The 19283-nt window shown below is 45.8% G+C and overlaps 1 protein-coding gene across 1 annotated transcript in view; it reads right to left on the reverse strand.

The window, feature by feature from the left end:
- The window catches only part of LOC148439530 (very-long-chain 3-oxoacyl-CoA reductase-B-like), a 230510-nt gene that overhangs the window by 192504 nt on the left and 18723 nt on the right, over window positions 1-19283 (reverse strand). Inside the window, exons 2-4 of the mRNA XM_088464628.1 lie at window positions 3219-3265; window positions 3059-3134; window positions 2494-2604 (exon numbers count right to left, since the gene is read on the reverse strand). Coding sequence (XP_088320754.1) covers window positions 2494-2604; window positions 3059-3134; window positions 3219-3265 — 234 coding nt within the window. The remainder of the gene's footprint in view (window positions 1-2493; window positions 2605-3058; window positions 3135-3218; window positions 3266-19283) is intronic.

Genomic DNA, 19283 nt, shown 5'->3' on the forward strand with positions numbered 1-19283 from the left:
AAGCCCTGTGATAATAACACCACCTGGAGGTGGCGTTATCCAGGGTCTCCCCGGTTACCGGACTCCTGCTCTGCTCTAACGGGCAGAGCCTGGAGCCGGCCCCAGTGATCAGCTGTGTGGTCTAAACAGACCACAAGCTGATCTCTGCTAAACAGACCACACGCTGATACACTGCAAAGAAAAGAAAAAAAAAATAGTCCAGGGACCAGTGATCGGGGCTCCGGGTGATGTCCTCCCTCCGGTCAGCTGGTCTCCAATGGTGCACTGAGACCCGGTCGTTACTTGACCAGGTCCCAGTGCAGTATGGGATGTCAGCTGACCAGAGCCACGGAGGACATCACCGGAGCACCGATGACTGCAGGTAAGTGTAATTAATCAAGGGGGTCACAGGGAGGGGTCTGTGATCGCAGGGGCGGGGCTTAGCGACGGTCGGTTGGTGCATGCGTCGGCACTTGTCACGGTATTTTTTGCGAAAATACCGTGATAAGTGTGCGGAGGGGATTCGCAGGAACAGAACTTTATCGCAAGCTCTGTCCCTGCAAGGGATTTGTAGTAAATTGCCTGAATTCGCAATGCGAATTTAGTCGGTAATATCACACTACATTCTGCATTACAAATACGGATTGTAGTAAATAGAGCCTAAAGAGACCCAGTACTGTCTGATCCTGTCCTGATAATAATAACCAGTCAGGAAATCTCTGTATATTATATATAGAGACCCAGCACTGTCTGATCCTGTCCTGATAATAATAACCAGTCAGGAGATCTCTGTATATTATATATAGAGACCCAGCACTGTCTGATCCTGTCCTGATAATAATAACCAGTCAGGAAATCTCTGTATATTATATATAGAGACCCAGCACTGTCTGATCCTATCCTGATAATAATAACCAGTCAGGAAATCTCTGTAGATTATACATAGAGACCCAGCACTGTCTGATCCTGTCCTGATAATAATAACCAGTCAGGAAATCTCTGTATATTATATATAGAGACGCAGCACTGTCTGATCCTGTCCTGATAATAATAACCAGTCAGGAAATCTCTGTATATTATATATAGAGACCCAGCGCTGTCTGATCCTGTCCTGATAATAACCAGTCAGGAGATCTCTGTATATTATATATAGACCCAGCACTGTCTGATCCTGTCCTGATAATAACAAGTCAGGAGATCTCTGTATAATATATATATATATATATATATATATATATATATCTATCATAGTTGCCTACCTTTAATACTCTCTTCCCGGGAGAAGCCCCGGTAAGAGAAGCAGCAGGGGTCCGACGGGGGCAGGGCTTGATGATTCGCGTCATTAAGCCCCGCCCCCTCGTGGTAAAATTGCCGCGATTGGGTACAATTTACATAGTGGGCGGGGCCAAATGCTGTGATCATGCAGAACCACGGCTTAAGCCCCCCCCTTCACGGAGACCCGATATCGCCTCGGGTATTCTCCTCATTCTGCCCACTTCACTAGGAAGTGGGCAGAATGCGGGAGAAATGCCTACCCTTCCGGGGGTGCGGGGGGTTACCCGAAAAATCGTGAGCCTCCCGCGAAAACCGGGAGGGTAGGCATGTATGATTATATATATATATATATATATATATATATATATATAGATAGATAGATAGATAGATAGAGAGAGAGAGAAAGACCCAGCACTGTGTGATATTGATAATAATAACCAGTCAGGAGATCTCTGTATATTATATATAGAGATCCAGCACTGTCTGAACCTGTCCTGATAATAATAGCCAGTCAGGAGAACTCTGTACATTATATATAGAGACCCAGCACTGACTGATCCTGTCCTGATGATAATAACCAGTCAGGAGATCACTGTATATTATATATAGAGACCCAGCACTGTCTGATCCTGTCATGATAATAATAACCAGTCAGGAGATCTCTGTATATTATATATAGAGACCCAGCACTGTCAGATCCTGTCCTGATAATAATAACCAGTCAGGAGATCTCTGTATATTATATATAGAGACCCAGCACTGTCAGATCCTGTCCTGATAATAATAACCAGTCAGGAGATCTCTGTATATTATATATAGAGACCCAGCGCTGTCTGATCCTATCCTGATAATAATAACAACCAGTCAGGAGATCTCTGTATATTATATATAGAGACCCAGCGCTGTCTGATCCTGTCCTGATAATAATAACCAGTCAGGAGATCTCTCTGTATATTATATATAGAGACCCAGCACTGTCTGATCCTGTCCTGATGATAATAACCAGTCAGGAGATCACTGTATATTATATATAGAGACCCAGCACTGTCTGATCCTGTCCTGATGATAATAACCAGTCAGGAGATCACTGTATATTATATATAGAGACCCAGCACTGTCTGATCCTGTCCTGATAATAATAACCAGTCAGGAGATCCCTGTATATTATATCAGCACTGTCTGATCCTGCATCATCTGATATTTAGAATATTCTGTCACCACAAGGAAGACTGGTATTACCAAGAATCCCAATGTCCAAGTCCTTCAAACTCTCCTCAACAATGGAGTAAATTTCAGGTCCTCCTGTGAAATCCACCTGGATTATCCTGGTCTTACATCCAGCTCGTTTCTCTGTGGAGTTAAGATGTGATTTTCTATAAGATTGTTCAATTAATATTATGTAAATGATCTCTTTTATTGGACAGTTTTGAAGCGCTCTATTGAACGATTCCTATTATGCATTGGTGAAAGAGTGAACTGTTTGAATTGTTTTTGTTCATTTGAAAATCTTAATAAAAACAGAATACATTAAAAAAAGATGTGAGATGGATATTTGTCAGCCAGTCACAAAATCTGTGTAATTCCTAAATGTCCCGAATTAAAGGGATGATATGGCAAGCCTAATATATATATATTATATATATATATATATTATATATATATATATATATGTATAGCTAGAGAGATATTATAGTGTAGAAACCTCTGCCTGTATCTAAGTGTGTAACAGAAACAGCTATCATAAATGTGTCTATCTAGAACTACAGCAGAGGGCGTCACGCGGGTACTCTTCCTAATCTCTCACCTATCCCTTCTGCAACTTTTTGAAGCTTTTGAAGATTCCGGCTGATGAGGACGATGTCAAATCCCCTCTGGGCCAACTGTGATAAAGGAACATTATGTGTTAGAGAGACACGATAGCCAGACAGACAAACAGACATATAGACAAACTAATATATACTGACCTGCTCCGCATAGGCCTTTCCTATCCCGTCTGTCGCACCGGTTACCACTGTGTAGGGTATGAAAAGATCGTTGTTATACACAGCATGTTGGGTTCTGCTGTGCTGCTATGAAAAGCTGTAGTCTTATCTGTTTGTTGGTGTGGAGCGTTGGATGGAGATGTTGGTGTGCAGCGTTGGATGGGGATGTTGGTGTGGAGCGTTGGATGGGGATGTTGGTGTGGAGCGTTGGATGGGGATGTTGGTGTGGGGCATTGGTTGGATGGGGATGTTGGTGTGGAGCATTGGATGGGGTTATTGGTGTGGAGCGTTGGATGGGGTTGTTGGTGTGGAGCGTTGGATGGGGTTGTTGGTGTGGAGCGTTGCATGGGGTTGTTGGTGTGGAGCGTTGGATGGGGTTGTTGGTGTGGAGCGTTGGATGGGGATGTTGGTGTGGAGCGTTGGATGGGATTGGTGTGTTGCGTTGGATGGGGTTGGTGTGGAGCATTGGTTGGAGTTGTTGGTTTGGATCATTGGATGGGGTTGTTGGTGTGGAGCATTGGATGGGGTTGTTGGTTTGGAGTGTTGGATGGGCATGTTGGTATGGAGCGTTAAATGGGGTAGGTGTGGAGCATTGGATGGGGATGTTGGTGTGGAGCATTGAATGGAGTTGCTGTGGAGCGTTGGATGAGAATGTTGAGGTTGAGCGTTGGATGGGGTTGGTGTGGAGCATTGGTTGGATGGGGATGTTTGTGTGGGGCAATGGATGGGGATGTTGCTGTGGAGTGTTGGATGGGGTTGGTGTGGAGCATTGGTTGGATGGGGATGTTGGTGTGGAGCGTTGGATGGGGTTGTTGGTGTGGAGTGTTGGATGGGGATGTTGGTGTGGAGCATTGGATAGGAATGTTGGTGTGGAGCATTGGATGGGGATGTTGGTGTGGAGCATTAAATGGGGTTGGTGTGGAGCGTTGGATGGGGATGTTGGTGTGGATCATTGAATGTGGTTGGTGTGGAGCGTTAGATGGGGATGTTGAGGTGGAGCGTTGGATGGAGTTGTTGGTGTGGACAATGCTGTATGGGGATGTTGTGTGGAGTCACGTTGTGTTGGTCTTATGGTCAGATATCTTTTTACCTTGGTGGAGGCCTAATGTTGTTGGTGTAAGATCTGTTGCTCTAGCCTGAAAGTGGAGTATTTCAGCAGAAAACTTTCCCACGCAGGCTTTTTGTCAGTCAGTGGTAGTTAATAATTATTAGAATAATGATTATATGCATTTTGATGAGAAATACAATAGTCTATTAATAGAAAAAATTCTGTGGAGGTGGTTGAGCAATACTTGGTTGGCCTAAAGAGACTTCTCTGGAATGGTTACACATTAACTCACTGATTGGCCCGGCCGCTCTCTGCAGTTGTGCTCACAGATGAGACATAGGTGGCTGTGAGTCAGGTTTGGTGACACTCTCTGGTGCGGACAATATTGACATTAACCTGACAAGGCTCCGATACTGTGTGGGGACCACAACAGTGATAAATGAAGGCTGCTCCATGGTATGAAGAGACCTACACTTCAGATACTGTAACCTCATGGTCCACGGCTCCTATCACACTTATGTAAGATCACTGGAAGGAAGTATGCACCCCAGATGCAAGACTTAGCACCTGCCGAAAGTGGGGGCACAAACAAGCTTGGCCTTTTGCTGACAGAAGTGTAACAAAACATTACCTCCATGAGCAGGATCTATGCTCCACCAATAGCCATTGTATATGATTTTTGGTGGGGTCAGCCGCTCGATACTTACCTCTTTTAGAGTGCAGTAATTGCTACAGTGCTTGGCTATACAATGAGGTACATTTATTTCTAGCAGTTATTTGTCTAAGTGATGTTTGCATGCACAGAGCTCACGGGTGTGCCCAGCTGGTAAATAAGGCGGCCTCCGGTTAAAGCCAAATGAATTAAACATTAACCCAATATCCTCACTTTTATTGGCAGCAGTGGAATTGCCTAATCCTTGGCTGGCACCCAGGTGAAGCTTTAGGGGACTGTATATGAGAAAGTGTCTACAGCTCAGCAAGCACCTGGTACACTGACTGACACCAGATTGCAACAGCAGCGGCCGAGCTAGTTCTTGGTTCCAAAGTGGACGCTCCCCTGGAAGCAGGCACTGAAATCCATGCAGAAACACAGCAGTACCACCACAGGATTAGGGAGAGGCAGCGCCAGGATTTGTGCCAGTTCAGGGGCGTGGGTTTTGACCCGGTGGCCTGATTTTAGTTGTAGGACTGGAGGCGCCCTAGTGATGTAGGTGACAGGATGAAGAGGAAATGAACGAACATTGTAGGAAATGGGCCGAGTCAGGATAAGTAAGGAATGGAACATTAAATAACTGTAGCTACACTGCTGGCAGCACTTGGCCCAGATAGAACCATATACTGTATTATTTGTGTGTTGTCCGTTTCCCCTTGTGGCACTATGGACACTTTGTGGCATCATATATAAAAAAAATGATACAAATATTAGTAATAATAATAATAATAATATTAATAATAACAGAATGCCATGCAAGGTAGCCCCAATACAGCCTAACAGCAAGCATTCAGTAGTCATCCAATATTCAGAAAATCCATATTTCTGATAATAAAAAATCCACAATATCACAGATCTCTTCCCACTCCCGCCCATGCTGCTCCCTACCTCTGGAACTCTCTCCCTATCAGACTCTCCATCTCTCTTCAAAGCTCCAAACTGGTTTTCAAGACCCACTACTTCATCAAAGCCATCCAGCTCTCATCCTTACCTCCTGCTCTATGCTGCTCGCTTGCTGCCTCTCCCCTCTGTGTCTCTCCGATCTGTCGGACTCCTCCCCTTTAGACTGTAAGCTCTCATGAGCAGGGCCCTCTACCCTCATGTGCATCGCCTTCCCTTACTTATACCATGACCTCCTCCCCACTGCCGGCATAGCACCCAACTCTCGGACTCCGCCGCCCTGTGGCTTATTTGAGTATTATGACCACTGATGCAGCAATGTTTATAAACCTTGTCCATGTCCTGCAATGTACTATATTGTAAGTCACTTTCTTCTTGTTTTATTCATACTGTTTCTGTACTCTGTAAGGTGCTGCAGAGCCCTTGTGGGACCACATAAATGAAGGATAATAATAATATTGAAAATATGGACTGGTTGTGTCCAGGGTTACACAGTTTCATGCTAGCATAAAGTTGTTAGCAAAAGGGATTAGTAATAAGCTCCAAGCGGCATGATCACACAGAATCTCATGCACACTTTTAAGGGGCCTATCCATTACACGACTTTATGAACGATCCGACCAAAGCCAGGAGGTTTTGGTCGCATTGTTCAGAAAGTCGTCTAATGGATAGCCGGCAAAGATCAGCGATGCGCGTGCACGCTGGGTCCTTGACGACCCAGACTATCTACGAAACATGCTGGTCAACCTGACGACGATAGTCAGGTTCCACATGTTGCCAGATAGGAGGTCGGGATCCTGCACTGAATGACATTCAGCGAACGCCGTTCAGTGTGGGCACCACACCCGGCGACCTGAAGGACTGAACGCTAGTCGTTCAGTTTTTCAGGTCGCGTAATGGATAGGCCCCAATAGGGACTTAGGGGGTCTATTTACTAAGCAGTGTTAGGAGACGGAGTGAAAAGTGATAAGGTGCCAGCCAATCAGCTCCTAACTGCCATCTCACAGGCTGTGTTTGAAAAATGACAGTTGGGAGCTGATTGGCTGGTACCTTATCACTTTTCACTCTGTCTCCTAACACTGCTTAGTACATAGACCCCTTAATGTAAGGCCATCTGAATAAACTCCTTTTGAAGCCGCAATCGGTGTTCATCGTTCATAAGCAGCCTCTCTAGAGTCAGCAGCAAATTCCCCTGTTATACAGAGTCTGTCTTACTTTGTGGATGTATAGTTAATAAAGGTCTCAATTGTATATTAATCCTTTATAGTAAATGACACAAAGTTACCACTGTTTTGTCCACCATGGCAAGAAGTACTGTATGGCAATTTTTCCTTTCCACATCTAAAAAGTCTCTGATTTCGGTGGTACCCAGGAAGTCCATATCTGAAGTTGATTTTTCTTTTTTTGCTATTATCAGAAAACCTGAAATAAGGATCTATAAATAATTGTAATAGATCATCCAGTTTTAATAAAGAGACAATTCTCCCATTTATCTCAGGCATTATGTGGCAGCCATAGACATATCCCCAATTTTCTTCTCGGTCCCTCTTCTGTGTCTTACTTTAGGGTCTAGGGGGTATATTTACTAAAGTCTAGGTGGAGATGTTGCCCATAGCAACCTATCAGATTCTAGCTATTATCTTCTAGAAGATGCTAGATAAATAAGTAGAGTATGATTGGTTGCTATGGGCAAAATCTCCACTTCTAAAAACCTGCACTCTAGTAAATATACCCCTTATAATGAATTCCCTACCTAAGTATCCATTCTGGGTATCCTTAATTCATAAAAGACTAATGCATGGTTTTGACTTGTTTATGAAATGTCTAATTTATACAAAAATTCCTTAGTAAGTGTAGAATCTTCCCTTTTGGATTGTTATTCTTGCAAATCTTGTGGCGACTACTGTCATAATTGAGGTACAGTAGTTGCCGGAATGCTCCCAGTGAAAATAATTATACCTGACCAAAAGTGCAGCATGCAAATAACTGATGTGCATAATTGCAATTGAAATGTTAAACAGTGTGTTTAATTAAAGTGCTGTCCCAATTCCATACAAAAGTCACATTGATACTAGTGTAAAAGACTGTGAGTGGAGGGCAGTGGTGAGATTTTAAGTGCCAATTTCAAGGCAACACCAAACTTGTTTTACCTTTCGCAGGCTATTACATTTGAGCTGTCATCTATATAATTGCCATAGAGACCCAGGTTCACCCCAAATAGGCTGTAGCATATGTAGAATAAAAAGCTATATAATTGTGTTGTCACATGACAATAAAAAAATAATAATCATGTGACACTTCCCCAGCTGAACTATCCTTTTTTGAGGAAAGATTCAACTGCTTAAATACCTGACTTATAGGGCACAGCATATGGAATTCTCAAAACATTCTAGAAATAGTTTGGCAAAACTCAGGGCAAAGTAGGTTCCCATGGCAGTTCCTAGTGCTGGTAATTCATTCTTTAAAAAAAAACTATGAATCAAAAATAAAATGATTGTGTTGGTACTTTTTTAAATAAAGATTAAACTGCTGAAATACCTGCCTTCTGGGCACAGCTTATGTAGTTCTCAAAACATTCTATTTAAGGTTTGGCAAAACTCAGGGCAAATCTGGTTCCCATGGCAGTGCCTAGTGTCTGTGACCTTTTAAATTTGGGACACAAACATGTCGGGAAGCGTCAGCTTTTTAAAGCCGCCACTTAGTAAATAAACTCCCCCCAGATGTAAAGCGTATTTCCATCCTCGCATCCATTCATTCTTTGTTTGCACTTTGCTGTAGAATGTGCAATTTGTTATAGCAGATGTACTGCTATCCTGTAAGTAGTATTTTTTTGTTTTTTATACACTGTTTGCCTGGTGCCTTTAATAAACTGTTCAAAAGGTAATAAAAAACAAGGAGGAGATTTTTATAGCTGAATCAGTGTCCTTGAGTTCTCTGTGTAATCCCTTTTACTATCAACTTTATGCTGGCAAAGGATTGTGTAACTGTGGATACAATCAACCGTCCGTACTTTGAATGTTAACCCTGTGGAAGCAAAGGGGACTGTGATATTATGGATTATTATTGGCAGAACTTTGGATAGCATGAAGATTGGATGACTTTTAAGCACCTTATTAGATTACAGTTTTAACTACTCAGGGGACTTATATAATGAATTCATTTATTTATCACATTCTAATAATGATAATGAATTAAAGTTTAATGTGGTGAGCTTTATAAGACTCTAGGGATCCATGGGCTCTATCGGGAAGCAGCAGATGTTTTTTTTATTAGTGGTATTCCTGGCATGGTGATATTTTTTTCCTGGATAACAAGTAGTATTTTTCTTTGAGTATCTGACAGTGAGAGCCCTGGAACCATTTTGGACCCTGAGCCGCTACAGGCTTGGGGAGATCAGGCAGAGTATGTCAGCTGGCTGAGATTGTTATTCTCCCGATGGCTGGAAGGAAAACCGGTGAGCACCAGGCCATGGATAAGGAATATAACAGCGCTGGAGAAATTACTAGTTAGATTTAGTTCTTGTCTGATTGATACTCTGACTTCTCAGAACAAGCAGACTGGCTGGCTGGTGAGTTTGTTGCTAACTGGCTAAAGGGGGTGAAGAGCTTCCGAACCCAAAAGTGGACCTACTCAGCATTTCAACTGGAGAGGGATCCCCGGCCTGGGCTGACAGCGGTCAGGGGTAATGTTTCAGTCAGGGGCGTAGGGAAAGCGGTGTACGGTGGAGCCACACACTGTGCCCTTTGCTGCACCACTACTGCATGACTGAGTGCGCTGGTCTCTGAAGTGATCGGAGGCTAAGGAAGCCTTCGATCGCTTCAGACGCCAGCATTCCCAGTGATGCAGTGCATGGGTGATGTCATGACGTCACACGCGTGCTGAGGAACCTGCACGGCTGCATCTGCTGGATCTAGTTAGACCCAGTCAGTGTGGCAGCTAGAACAGCCTGGATGATGGTTGCAATAGATCAGGTAAGTACAGGTGGGGGGGTGAGCACTACTTTAAGGGACAGAACTAAAGGGGATGCACTACTTTAAGGGACAGAACTATGGGGGGTGCACTACTTTAAGGGACAGAACTATGGGGGTGGCACTACTTTAACTAACAGAACTAAAGGGGATGCACTACTTTGAGGTACAGAACTATGGGGGGTGCACTACTTTAAGGGACAGAACTATGGGGGGTGCACTACTTTAAGGGACAGAACTAAAGGGGATGCACTACTTTAAAAGACAGAACTATGGGGGGTGCACTACTTTAAGGGACAGAACTATGGGGGGTGCACTACTTTAAGGGACAACTATGGGGGGTGCACTACTTTAAGGGACAACTATGGGGGGTGCACTACCTTAAGGGATAGAACTACGTGGGTGGCACCACTTTAAGGGACAGAACTATGGGGGAGCACTACTTTAAGGGACAGAACTATGGGGGTGCACTACTTTAAGGGACAGAACTATGGGGGGTGCACTACTTTAAGGGATAGAACTACGGGGGTGGCACCACTTTAAGGGACAGACCTATGGGGGAGCACTACTTTAAGGGATAGAACTATGGGGGAGCACTACTTTAAGGGACAGAACTATGGGGGTGGCACTACTTTAAGGGATAGAACTACGGGGGTGGCACCACTTTAAGGGACAGAACTATGGGGGAGCACTACTTTAAGGGATAGAACTATGGGGGAGCACTACTTTAAGGGACAGAACTATGGGGGAGCACTACTTTAAGGGATAGAACTACGGGGGTGGCACCACTTTAAGGGACAGAACTATGGGGGAGCACTACTTTAAGGGATACAACTATGGGGGAGCACTACTTTAAGGGACAGAACTATGGGGGAGCACTACTTTAAGGGACAGAACTATGGGGGTGCACTACTTTAAGGGACAGAACTATGGGTGGCACTACTTTAAGGGATAGAACTATGAGGGGGGACTACTTTAAGGGGCAGAACTATGGGGGGTGCACTACTTTAAGGGATAGAACTACGGGGGTGGCACCACATTAAGGGACAGAACTATGGGGGAGCACTACTTTAAGGGATAGAACTATGGGGGAGCACTACTTTAAGGGCCAGAACTATGGGGGTGCACTACTTTAAGGGACAGAACAATGGGGGAGCACTACTTTAAGGGATAGAACTATGGGGGTGCACTACTTTAAGGGACAGAACTATGGGGGGGCACTACTTTAAGGGATAGAACTATGGGGGGGACTACTTTAAGGGGCAGAACTATGGGGGGCACTACTTTAAGGGACAGAACTATGGGGGGGCACTACTTTAAGGGACAGAACTATGGGCGGGCACTACTTTAAGGGATAGAACTACGGGGGGGGGCACTACTTTAAGGGACAGAACTATGGGGGAGCACTACTTTAAGGGACAGAACTATGGGGGAGCACTACTTTAAGGGACAGAACTATGGGGCGGGCACCACTTTAAGGGACAGTACTACATAGGCACTACTTTAAGGGACAGAACTATGGGGGAGCACTACTTTAAGGGATAGAACTATGGGGGGGACTACTTTAAGGGGCAGAACTATGGGGGTACACTACTTTTGGGGATAGAACTACAGGGCGTACACTACTTTAAGGGATAGAACTATGGGGGAGCACTACTTTAAGGGACAGAACTAAAGGGGATGCACTACTTTAAGGGACAGAACTATGGGGGGTGCACTACTTTAAGGGACAGAACTAAAGGGGATGCACTACTTTAAAAGACAGAACTATGGGGGGTGCACTACTTTAAGGGACAGAACTATGGGGGTGCACTACTTTAAGGGATAGAACTACGGTGGTGGCACCACTTTAAGGGACAGAACTATGGGGGAGCACTACTTTAAGGGATAGAACTATGGGGGAGCACTACTTTAAGGGACAGAACTATGGGGGTGGCACTACTTTAAGGGATAGAACTACGGGGGTGGCACCACTTTAAGGGACAGAATTATGGGGGAGCACTACTTTAAGGGATAGAACTATGGGGGAGCACTACTTTAAGGGACAGAACTATGGGGGTGCACTACTTTAAGGGACAGAACTACGGGGGAGCACTACTTTAAGGGATAGAACTACGGGGGTGGCACCACTTTAAGGGACAGAACTATGGGGGAGCACTACTTTAAGGGACAGAACTATGGGGGAGCACTACTTTAAGGGACAGAACTATGGGGGTGCACTACTTTAAGGGACAGAACTATGGGGGGGCACTACTTTAAGGGATAGAACTACGGGGGTGGCACCACTTTAAGGGACAGAACTATGGGGGAGCACCACTTTAAGGGATAGAACTATGGGGGAGCACTACTTTAAGGGATAGAACTATGGGGGAGCACTACTTTAAGGGACAGAACTATGGGGGTGGCACAACTTTAAGGGATAGAACTACGGGGGTGGCACCACTTTAAGGGACAGAACTATGGGGGAGCACTACTTTAAGGGATAGAACTATGGGGGAGCACTACTTTAAGGGACAGAACTATGGGGGAGCACTACTTTAAGGGATAGAACTACGGGGGTGGCACCACTTTAAGGGACAGAACTATGGGGGAGCACCACTTTAAGGGATAGAACTATGGGGGAGCACTACTTTAAGGGACAGAACTATGGGGGAGCACTACTGTAAGGGACAGAACTATGGGGGTGCACTACTTTAAGGGACAGAACTATGGGGGGGCACTACTTTAAGGGATAGAACTATGGGGGGGACTACTTTAAGGGGCAGAACTATGAGGGGTACACTACTTTAAGGGATAGAACTATGGGGGTGGCACCACTTTAAGGGACAGAACTATGGGGGAGCACTACTTTAAGGGATAGAACTATGGGGGAGCACTACTTTAAGGGACAGAACTATGGGGGTACACTACTTTAAGGGATAGAACTATGGGGGGGACTACTTTAAGGGGCAGAACTATGGGGGGCACTACTTTAAGGGACAGAACTATGGGGGGGCACTACTTTAAGGGACAGAACTATGGGCGGGCACTACTTTAAGGGATAGAACTACGGGGGGGGGCACTACTTTAAGGGACAGAACTATGGGGGAGCACTACTTTAAGGGACAGAACTATGGGGGAGCACTACTTTAAGGGACAGAACTATGGGGCGGGCACTACTTTAAGGGACAGTACTACATAGGCACTACTTTAAGGGACAGAACTATGGGGGAGCACTACTTTAAGGGATAGAACTATGGGGGGGACTACTTTAAGGGGCAGAACTATGGGGGTACACTACTTTTGGGGATAGAACTACAGGGCGTACACTACTTTAAGGGATAGAACTATGGGGGAGCACTACTTTAAGGGACAGAACTAAAGGGGATGCACTACTTTAAGGGACAGAACTATGGGGGGTGCACTACTTTAAGGGACAGAACTATGGGGGGTGCACTACTTTAAGGGACAGAACTAAAGGGGATGCACTACTTTAAAAGACAGAACTATGGGGGGTGCACTACTTTAAGGGACAGAACTATGGGGGTGCACTACTTTAAGGGATAGAACTACGGGGGTGGCACCACTTTAAGGGACAGAACTATGGGGGAGCACTACTTTAAGGGATAGAACTATGGGGGAGCACTACTTTAAGGGACAGAACTATGGGGGTGGCACTACTTTAAGGGATAGAACTACGGGGGTGGCACCACTTTATGGGACAGAACTATGGGGGAGCACTACTTTAAGGGATAGAACTATGGGGGAGCACTACTTTAAGGGTCAGAACTATGGGGGTGCACTACTTTAAGGGACAGAACTATGGGGGAGCACTACTTTAAGGGATAGAACTACGGGGGTGGCACCACTTTAAGGGACAGAACTATGGGGGAGCACTACTTTAAGGGATAGAACTATGGGGGAGCACTACTTTAAGGGACAGAACTATGGGGGAGCACTACTTTAAGGGACAGAACTATGGGGGTGCACTACTTTAAGGGACAGAACTATGGGGGGGCACTACTTTAAGGGATAGAACTACGGGGGTGGCACCACTTTAAGGGACAGAACTATGGGGGAGCACCACTTTAAGGGATAGAACTATGGGGGAGCACTACTTTAAGGGATAGAACTATGGGGGAGCACTACTTTAAGGGACAGAACTATGGGGGTGGCACTACTTTAAGGGATAGAACTACGGGGGTGGCACCACTTTAAGGGACAGAACTATGGGGGAGCACTACTTTAAGGGATAGAACTATGGGGGAGCACTACTTTAAGGGACAGAACTATGGGGGTGCACTACTTTAAGGGACAGAACTATGGGGGAGCACTACTTTAAGGGATAGAACTATGGGGGAGCACTACTTTAAGGGACAGAACTATGGGGGTGCACTACTTTAAGGGACAGAACTACGGGGGAGCACTACTTTAAGGGATAGAACTACGGGGGTGGCACCACTTTAAGGGACAGAACTATGGGGGAGCACTACTTTAAGGGACAGAACTATGGGGGAGCACTACTTTAAGGGACAGAACTATGGGGGTGCACTACTTTAAGGGACAGAACTATGGGGGGGCACTACTTTAAGGGATAGAACTACGGGGGTGGCACCACTTTAAGGGACAGAACTATGGGGGAGCACCACTTTAAGGGATAGAACTATGGGGGAGCACTACTTTAAGGGATAGAACTATGGGGGAGCACTACTTTAAGGGACAGAACTATGGGGGTGGCACAACTTTAAGGGATAGAACTACGGGGGTGGCACCACTTTAAGGGACAGAACTATGGGGGAGCACTACTTTAAGGGATAGAACTATGGGGGAGCACTACTTTAAGGGACAGAACTATGGGGGAGCACTACTTTAAGGGATAGAACTACGGGGGTGGCACCACTTTAAGGGACAGAACTATGGGGGAGCACCACTTTAAAGGATAGAACTATGGGGGAGCACTACTTTAAGGGACAGAACTATGGGGGAGCACTACTGTAAGGGACAGAACTATGGGGGTGCACTACTTTAAGGGACAGAGCTATGGGGGGGCACTACTTTAAGGGATAGAACTATGGGGGGGACTACTTTAAGGGGCAGAACTATGAGGGGTACACTACTTTAAGGGATAGAACTATGGGGGTGGCACCACTTTAAGGGACAGAACTATGGGGGAGCACTACTTTAAGGGATAGAACTATGGGGGAGCACTACTTTAAGGGACAGAACTATGGGGGTACACTACTTTAAGGGATAGAACTATGGGGGGGACTACTTTAAGGGGCAGAACTATGGGGGGCACTACTTTAAGGGACAGAACTATGGGGGGGCACTACTTTAAGGGACAGAACTATGGGCGGGCACTACTTTAAGGGATAGAACTACGGGGGGGGGCACTACTTTAAGGGACAGAACTATGGGGGAGCACTACTTTAAGGGACAGAACTATGGGGGAGCACTACTTTAAGGGACAGAACTATGGGGCGGGCACTACTTTAAGGGACAGTACTACATAGGCACTACTTTAAGGGACAGAACTATGGGGGAGCACTACTTTAAGGGATAGAACTATGGGGGGGACTACTTTAAGGGGCAGAACTATGGGGGTACACTACTTTTGGGGATAGAACTACAGGGCGTACACTACTTTAAGGGATAGAACTATGGGGGAGCACTACTTTAAGGGACAGAACTAAAGGGGATGCACTACTTTAAGGGACAGAACTATGGGGGGTGCACTACTTTAAGGGACAGAACTATGGGGGGTGCACTACTTTAAGGGACAGAACTAAAGGGGATGCACTACTTTAAAAGACAGAACTATGGGGGGTGCACTACTTTAAGGGACAGAACTATGGGGGTGCACTACTTTAAGGGATAGAACTACGGGGGTGGCACCACTTTAAGGGACAGAACTATGGGGGAGCACTACTTTAAGGGATAGAACTATGGGGGAGCACTACTTTAAGGGACAGAACTATGGGGGTGGCACTACTTTAAGGGATAGAACTACGGGGGTGGCACCACTTTATGGGACAGAACTATGGGGGAGCACTACTTTAAGGGATAGAACTATGGGGGAGCACTACTTTAAGGGTCAGAACTATGGGGGTGCACTACTTTAAGGGACAGAACTATGGGGGAGCACTACTTTAAGGGATAGAACTACGGGGGTGGCACCACTTTAAGGGACAGAACTATGGGGGAGCACTACTTTAAGGGATAGAACTATGGGGGAGCACTACTTTAAGGGACAGAACTATGGGGGAGCACTACTTTAAGGGACAGAACTATGGGGGTGCACTACTTTAAGGGACAGAACTATGGGGGGGCACTACTTTAAGGGATAGAACTACGGGGGTGGCACCACTTTAAGGGACAGAACTATGGGGGAGCACCACTTTAAGGGATAGAACTATGGGGGAGCACTACTTTAAGGGATAGAACTATGGGGGAGCACTACTTTAAGGGACAGAACTATGGGGGTGGCACTACTTTAAGGGATAGAACTACGGGGGTGGCACCACTTTAAGCGACAGAACTATGGGGGAGCACTACTTTAAGGGATAGAACTATGGGGGAGCACTACTTTAAGGGACAGAACTATGGGGGTGCACTACTTTAAGGGACAGAACTATGGGGGAGCACTACTTTAAGGGATAGAACTACGGGGGTGGCACCACTTTAAGGGACAGAACTATGGGGGAGCACTACTTTAAGGGATAGAACTATGGGGGAGCACTACTTTAAGGGACAGAACTATGGGGGAGCAATACTTTAAGGGACAGAACTATGGGGGTGCACTACTTTAAGGGACAGAACTATGGGGGGGCACTACTTTAAGGGATAGAACTATGGGGGGGGACTACTTTAAGGGGCAGAACTATGAGGGGTACACTACTTTAAGGGATAGAACTACGGGGGTGGCACCACTTTAAGGGACAGAACTATGGGGGAGCACTACTTTAAGGGATAGAACTATGGGGGAGCACTACTTTAAGGGACAGAACTATGGGGGTACACTACTTTAAGGGATAGAACTACAGGGGGCACTACTTTAGGGGATAGAACTATGGGGTGGCACTACTTTAAGGGATAGAACTATGGGGGGGACTACTTTAAGGGGAAGAACTATGGGGGGGCACTACTTTAAGGGATAGAACTACAGGGGGTATACTACTTTAAGAGACAGAACTATGGGGGTGCACTACTTTAAGGGATAGAACTACGTGGGGTGGCACTACTTTAAGGGACAGAACTATGGGGGTACACTACTTTAGGGGATAGAACTACAGGGCGTACACTACTTTAAGGGACAGAACTATGGGGGTACACTACTTTAAGGGATAGAACTACAGGGGGCACTACTTTAAGGGACAGTACTATTTAAAGGGACAGAACTATGGGGGGCACTACTTTAAGGGATAGAACTACGGGGGGTACACTACTTTAAGGGATAGAACTTCGGGGGGGCACTACTTTAAGGGGAAGAACTTTAAGGGGCAGAACTACAGGGGCACTACTTTAAGGGGTACTACTTTAAGGGGAACTACTTTAAGGGGCACAACTACAGGGGCACTACTTTAAGGGGCACAACTACAGGGGCACTACTTTAAGGGACAGAAATACAGGGGCACTACTTTAAGGGGCACAACTACTGGGGGTACTGCATATGGGCACCACTACAGGGGGCACAGCATATGGGCAACACTACACGGGGCACAGCATATGGGCACAGCTACAGAGGGTATTGCATATGGGCACTACTACAGAGGGCCCTGCATAAGGGGTACTACTACAGGAGTGATACGGAAAGAGGATGGAAAGCTGGGGCAGGAGGATGGAGAAGATGGGGAAGAAGGCGGAATATATTTAGCCCTCCATGCCCCACTTTGAATCGGTCCCTATACTTTATTTTTACTTCTCTTTACTTTAATCCCATATGGACCCGCCTCCTCCCTGGAACACTTGAGGGGGGGGGCGCCATAGCACCCTGGCTACACACTACTCCTCTGGTTTTGGTGATAGGGTTTCCCTCACTGTGGCATTACCCCCTGCTAGAAAGGGTCCGGTTCTGGTTATGTTAATTACAGGGGAACCCTACGCTTTTTTCCCCTGTAATTCCAGAACCAGGACCATCTCAGAGCCTGGTGCTGGTTGCACTAAGAACAGGGGACCCCTTCGCATTTGCTCCCCTGTATTTACACAACCAGGACTGGCTATGAAAAGTCTGGGGCTGGTTGTGCTTCTAACACTTGTTAACACTTAACAAGCTTTTTGCAATAAGATACATACATCTGTGTCAAATAGAACTGCTCATGCTGAAAATGAAAGCATGAAGCAGGTCAACTCATTTGGGGATTTGACGTTCGTTTTGGAGTGGGATTTGGTGTTCGATTTGTACAGAACATACAAAATCGAACATTAAATCCATTCTTAACATGAAACAAAACAGAATTTGATTTGAAAATCGAATGCATAATAGAATCTTAGTAAATTTGAGATTTGCTAAGCGATTTTGCCGTTCGATTTCAGGAGATTGGAGAGATTCCTAAAAATGTATCTCAAATCGAACTTTAGTAAATGTACCCCCTGGTCACCGAGTGGTAGAGGTAAGTGCATTTCACTTAATATAGAATAATTAAAAACATTTTAAATATATGCACTATACATACACTGTGCCCGGTGCCCTGCTTTACATACTGTACTGCAGCTTGGGATCTGCTTTTTCTGGCTTAGTGCTGCACATACATGATATAAAAGTAGTGTCAGTTCTGGCCTATGTGTGTTGTGACACCGTCGGATTAGGGGTCCCTCTCCTGGGTAGAGGACTCCTTCCTTACACACACAGCAGCTGGGAAACAGTACACCAGTCTGGATTTGAGTACAAGCTGGTCGGCTCCAGTCTTTATTGTGCAAAACAGAAGTAACATAAAGAAAACATAAACATAAATCCTAGCCCTCTCTGGGCTCTAACTATACAAATAAATTCCCTTACTACCAAGCCTGGTAGGGCCTAACACCCTGACCAGCAACAAAAGTACAGCACAGCACTTACAGAAAGCACCAAGTGTCTCGGAGCAAACTTTCTGCCTGCTTTCCCAGGTGACACTCAGCCCCAAACAAACCAAGCATATCTTGGCCACTCTCAGCTGGAAGCCCTAATGAGCCTGTTACCAGGCTGAAAGGCCCAAAACCTGGAGTGGCCATGGGTGGAGCCCTCCCTCTCCTCTCACCCACAACCCGCAGGACCCAAACCGGCTTTTCAAAAAGCCGAGACTCAAGCCTGCTACATTGCAGACTTTCTCCTGGGGGTTTAAAACACAGGACAGGAATCTGGGACAAATGTACCTGCCACAGACCACTTTACCAGTGATCCTATCACATATCCCCCCCTTTGTTTCGACCTGTGGGGCGGAACAACTGAAGCCCCCAAACAATGA

This window comes from Taudactylus pleione, unplaced genomic scaffold, assembly GCF_031769625.1.
Source record: "Taudactylus pleione unplaced genomic scaffold, aTauple2 ptg001724l, whole genome shotgun sequence".
In the NCBI taxonomy this organism is placed as follows: Eukaryota; Metazoa; Chordata; class Amphibia; order Anura; family Myobatrachidae; genus Taudactylus; species Taudactylus pleione.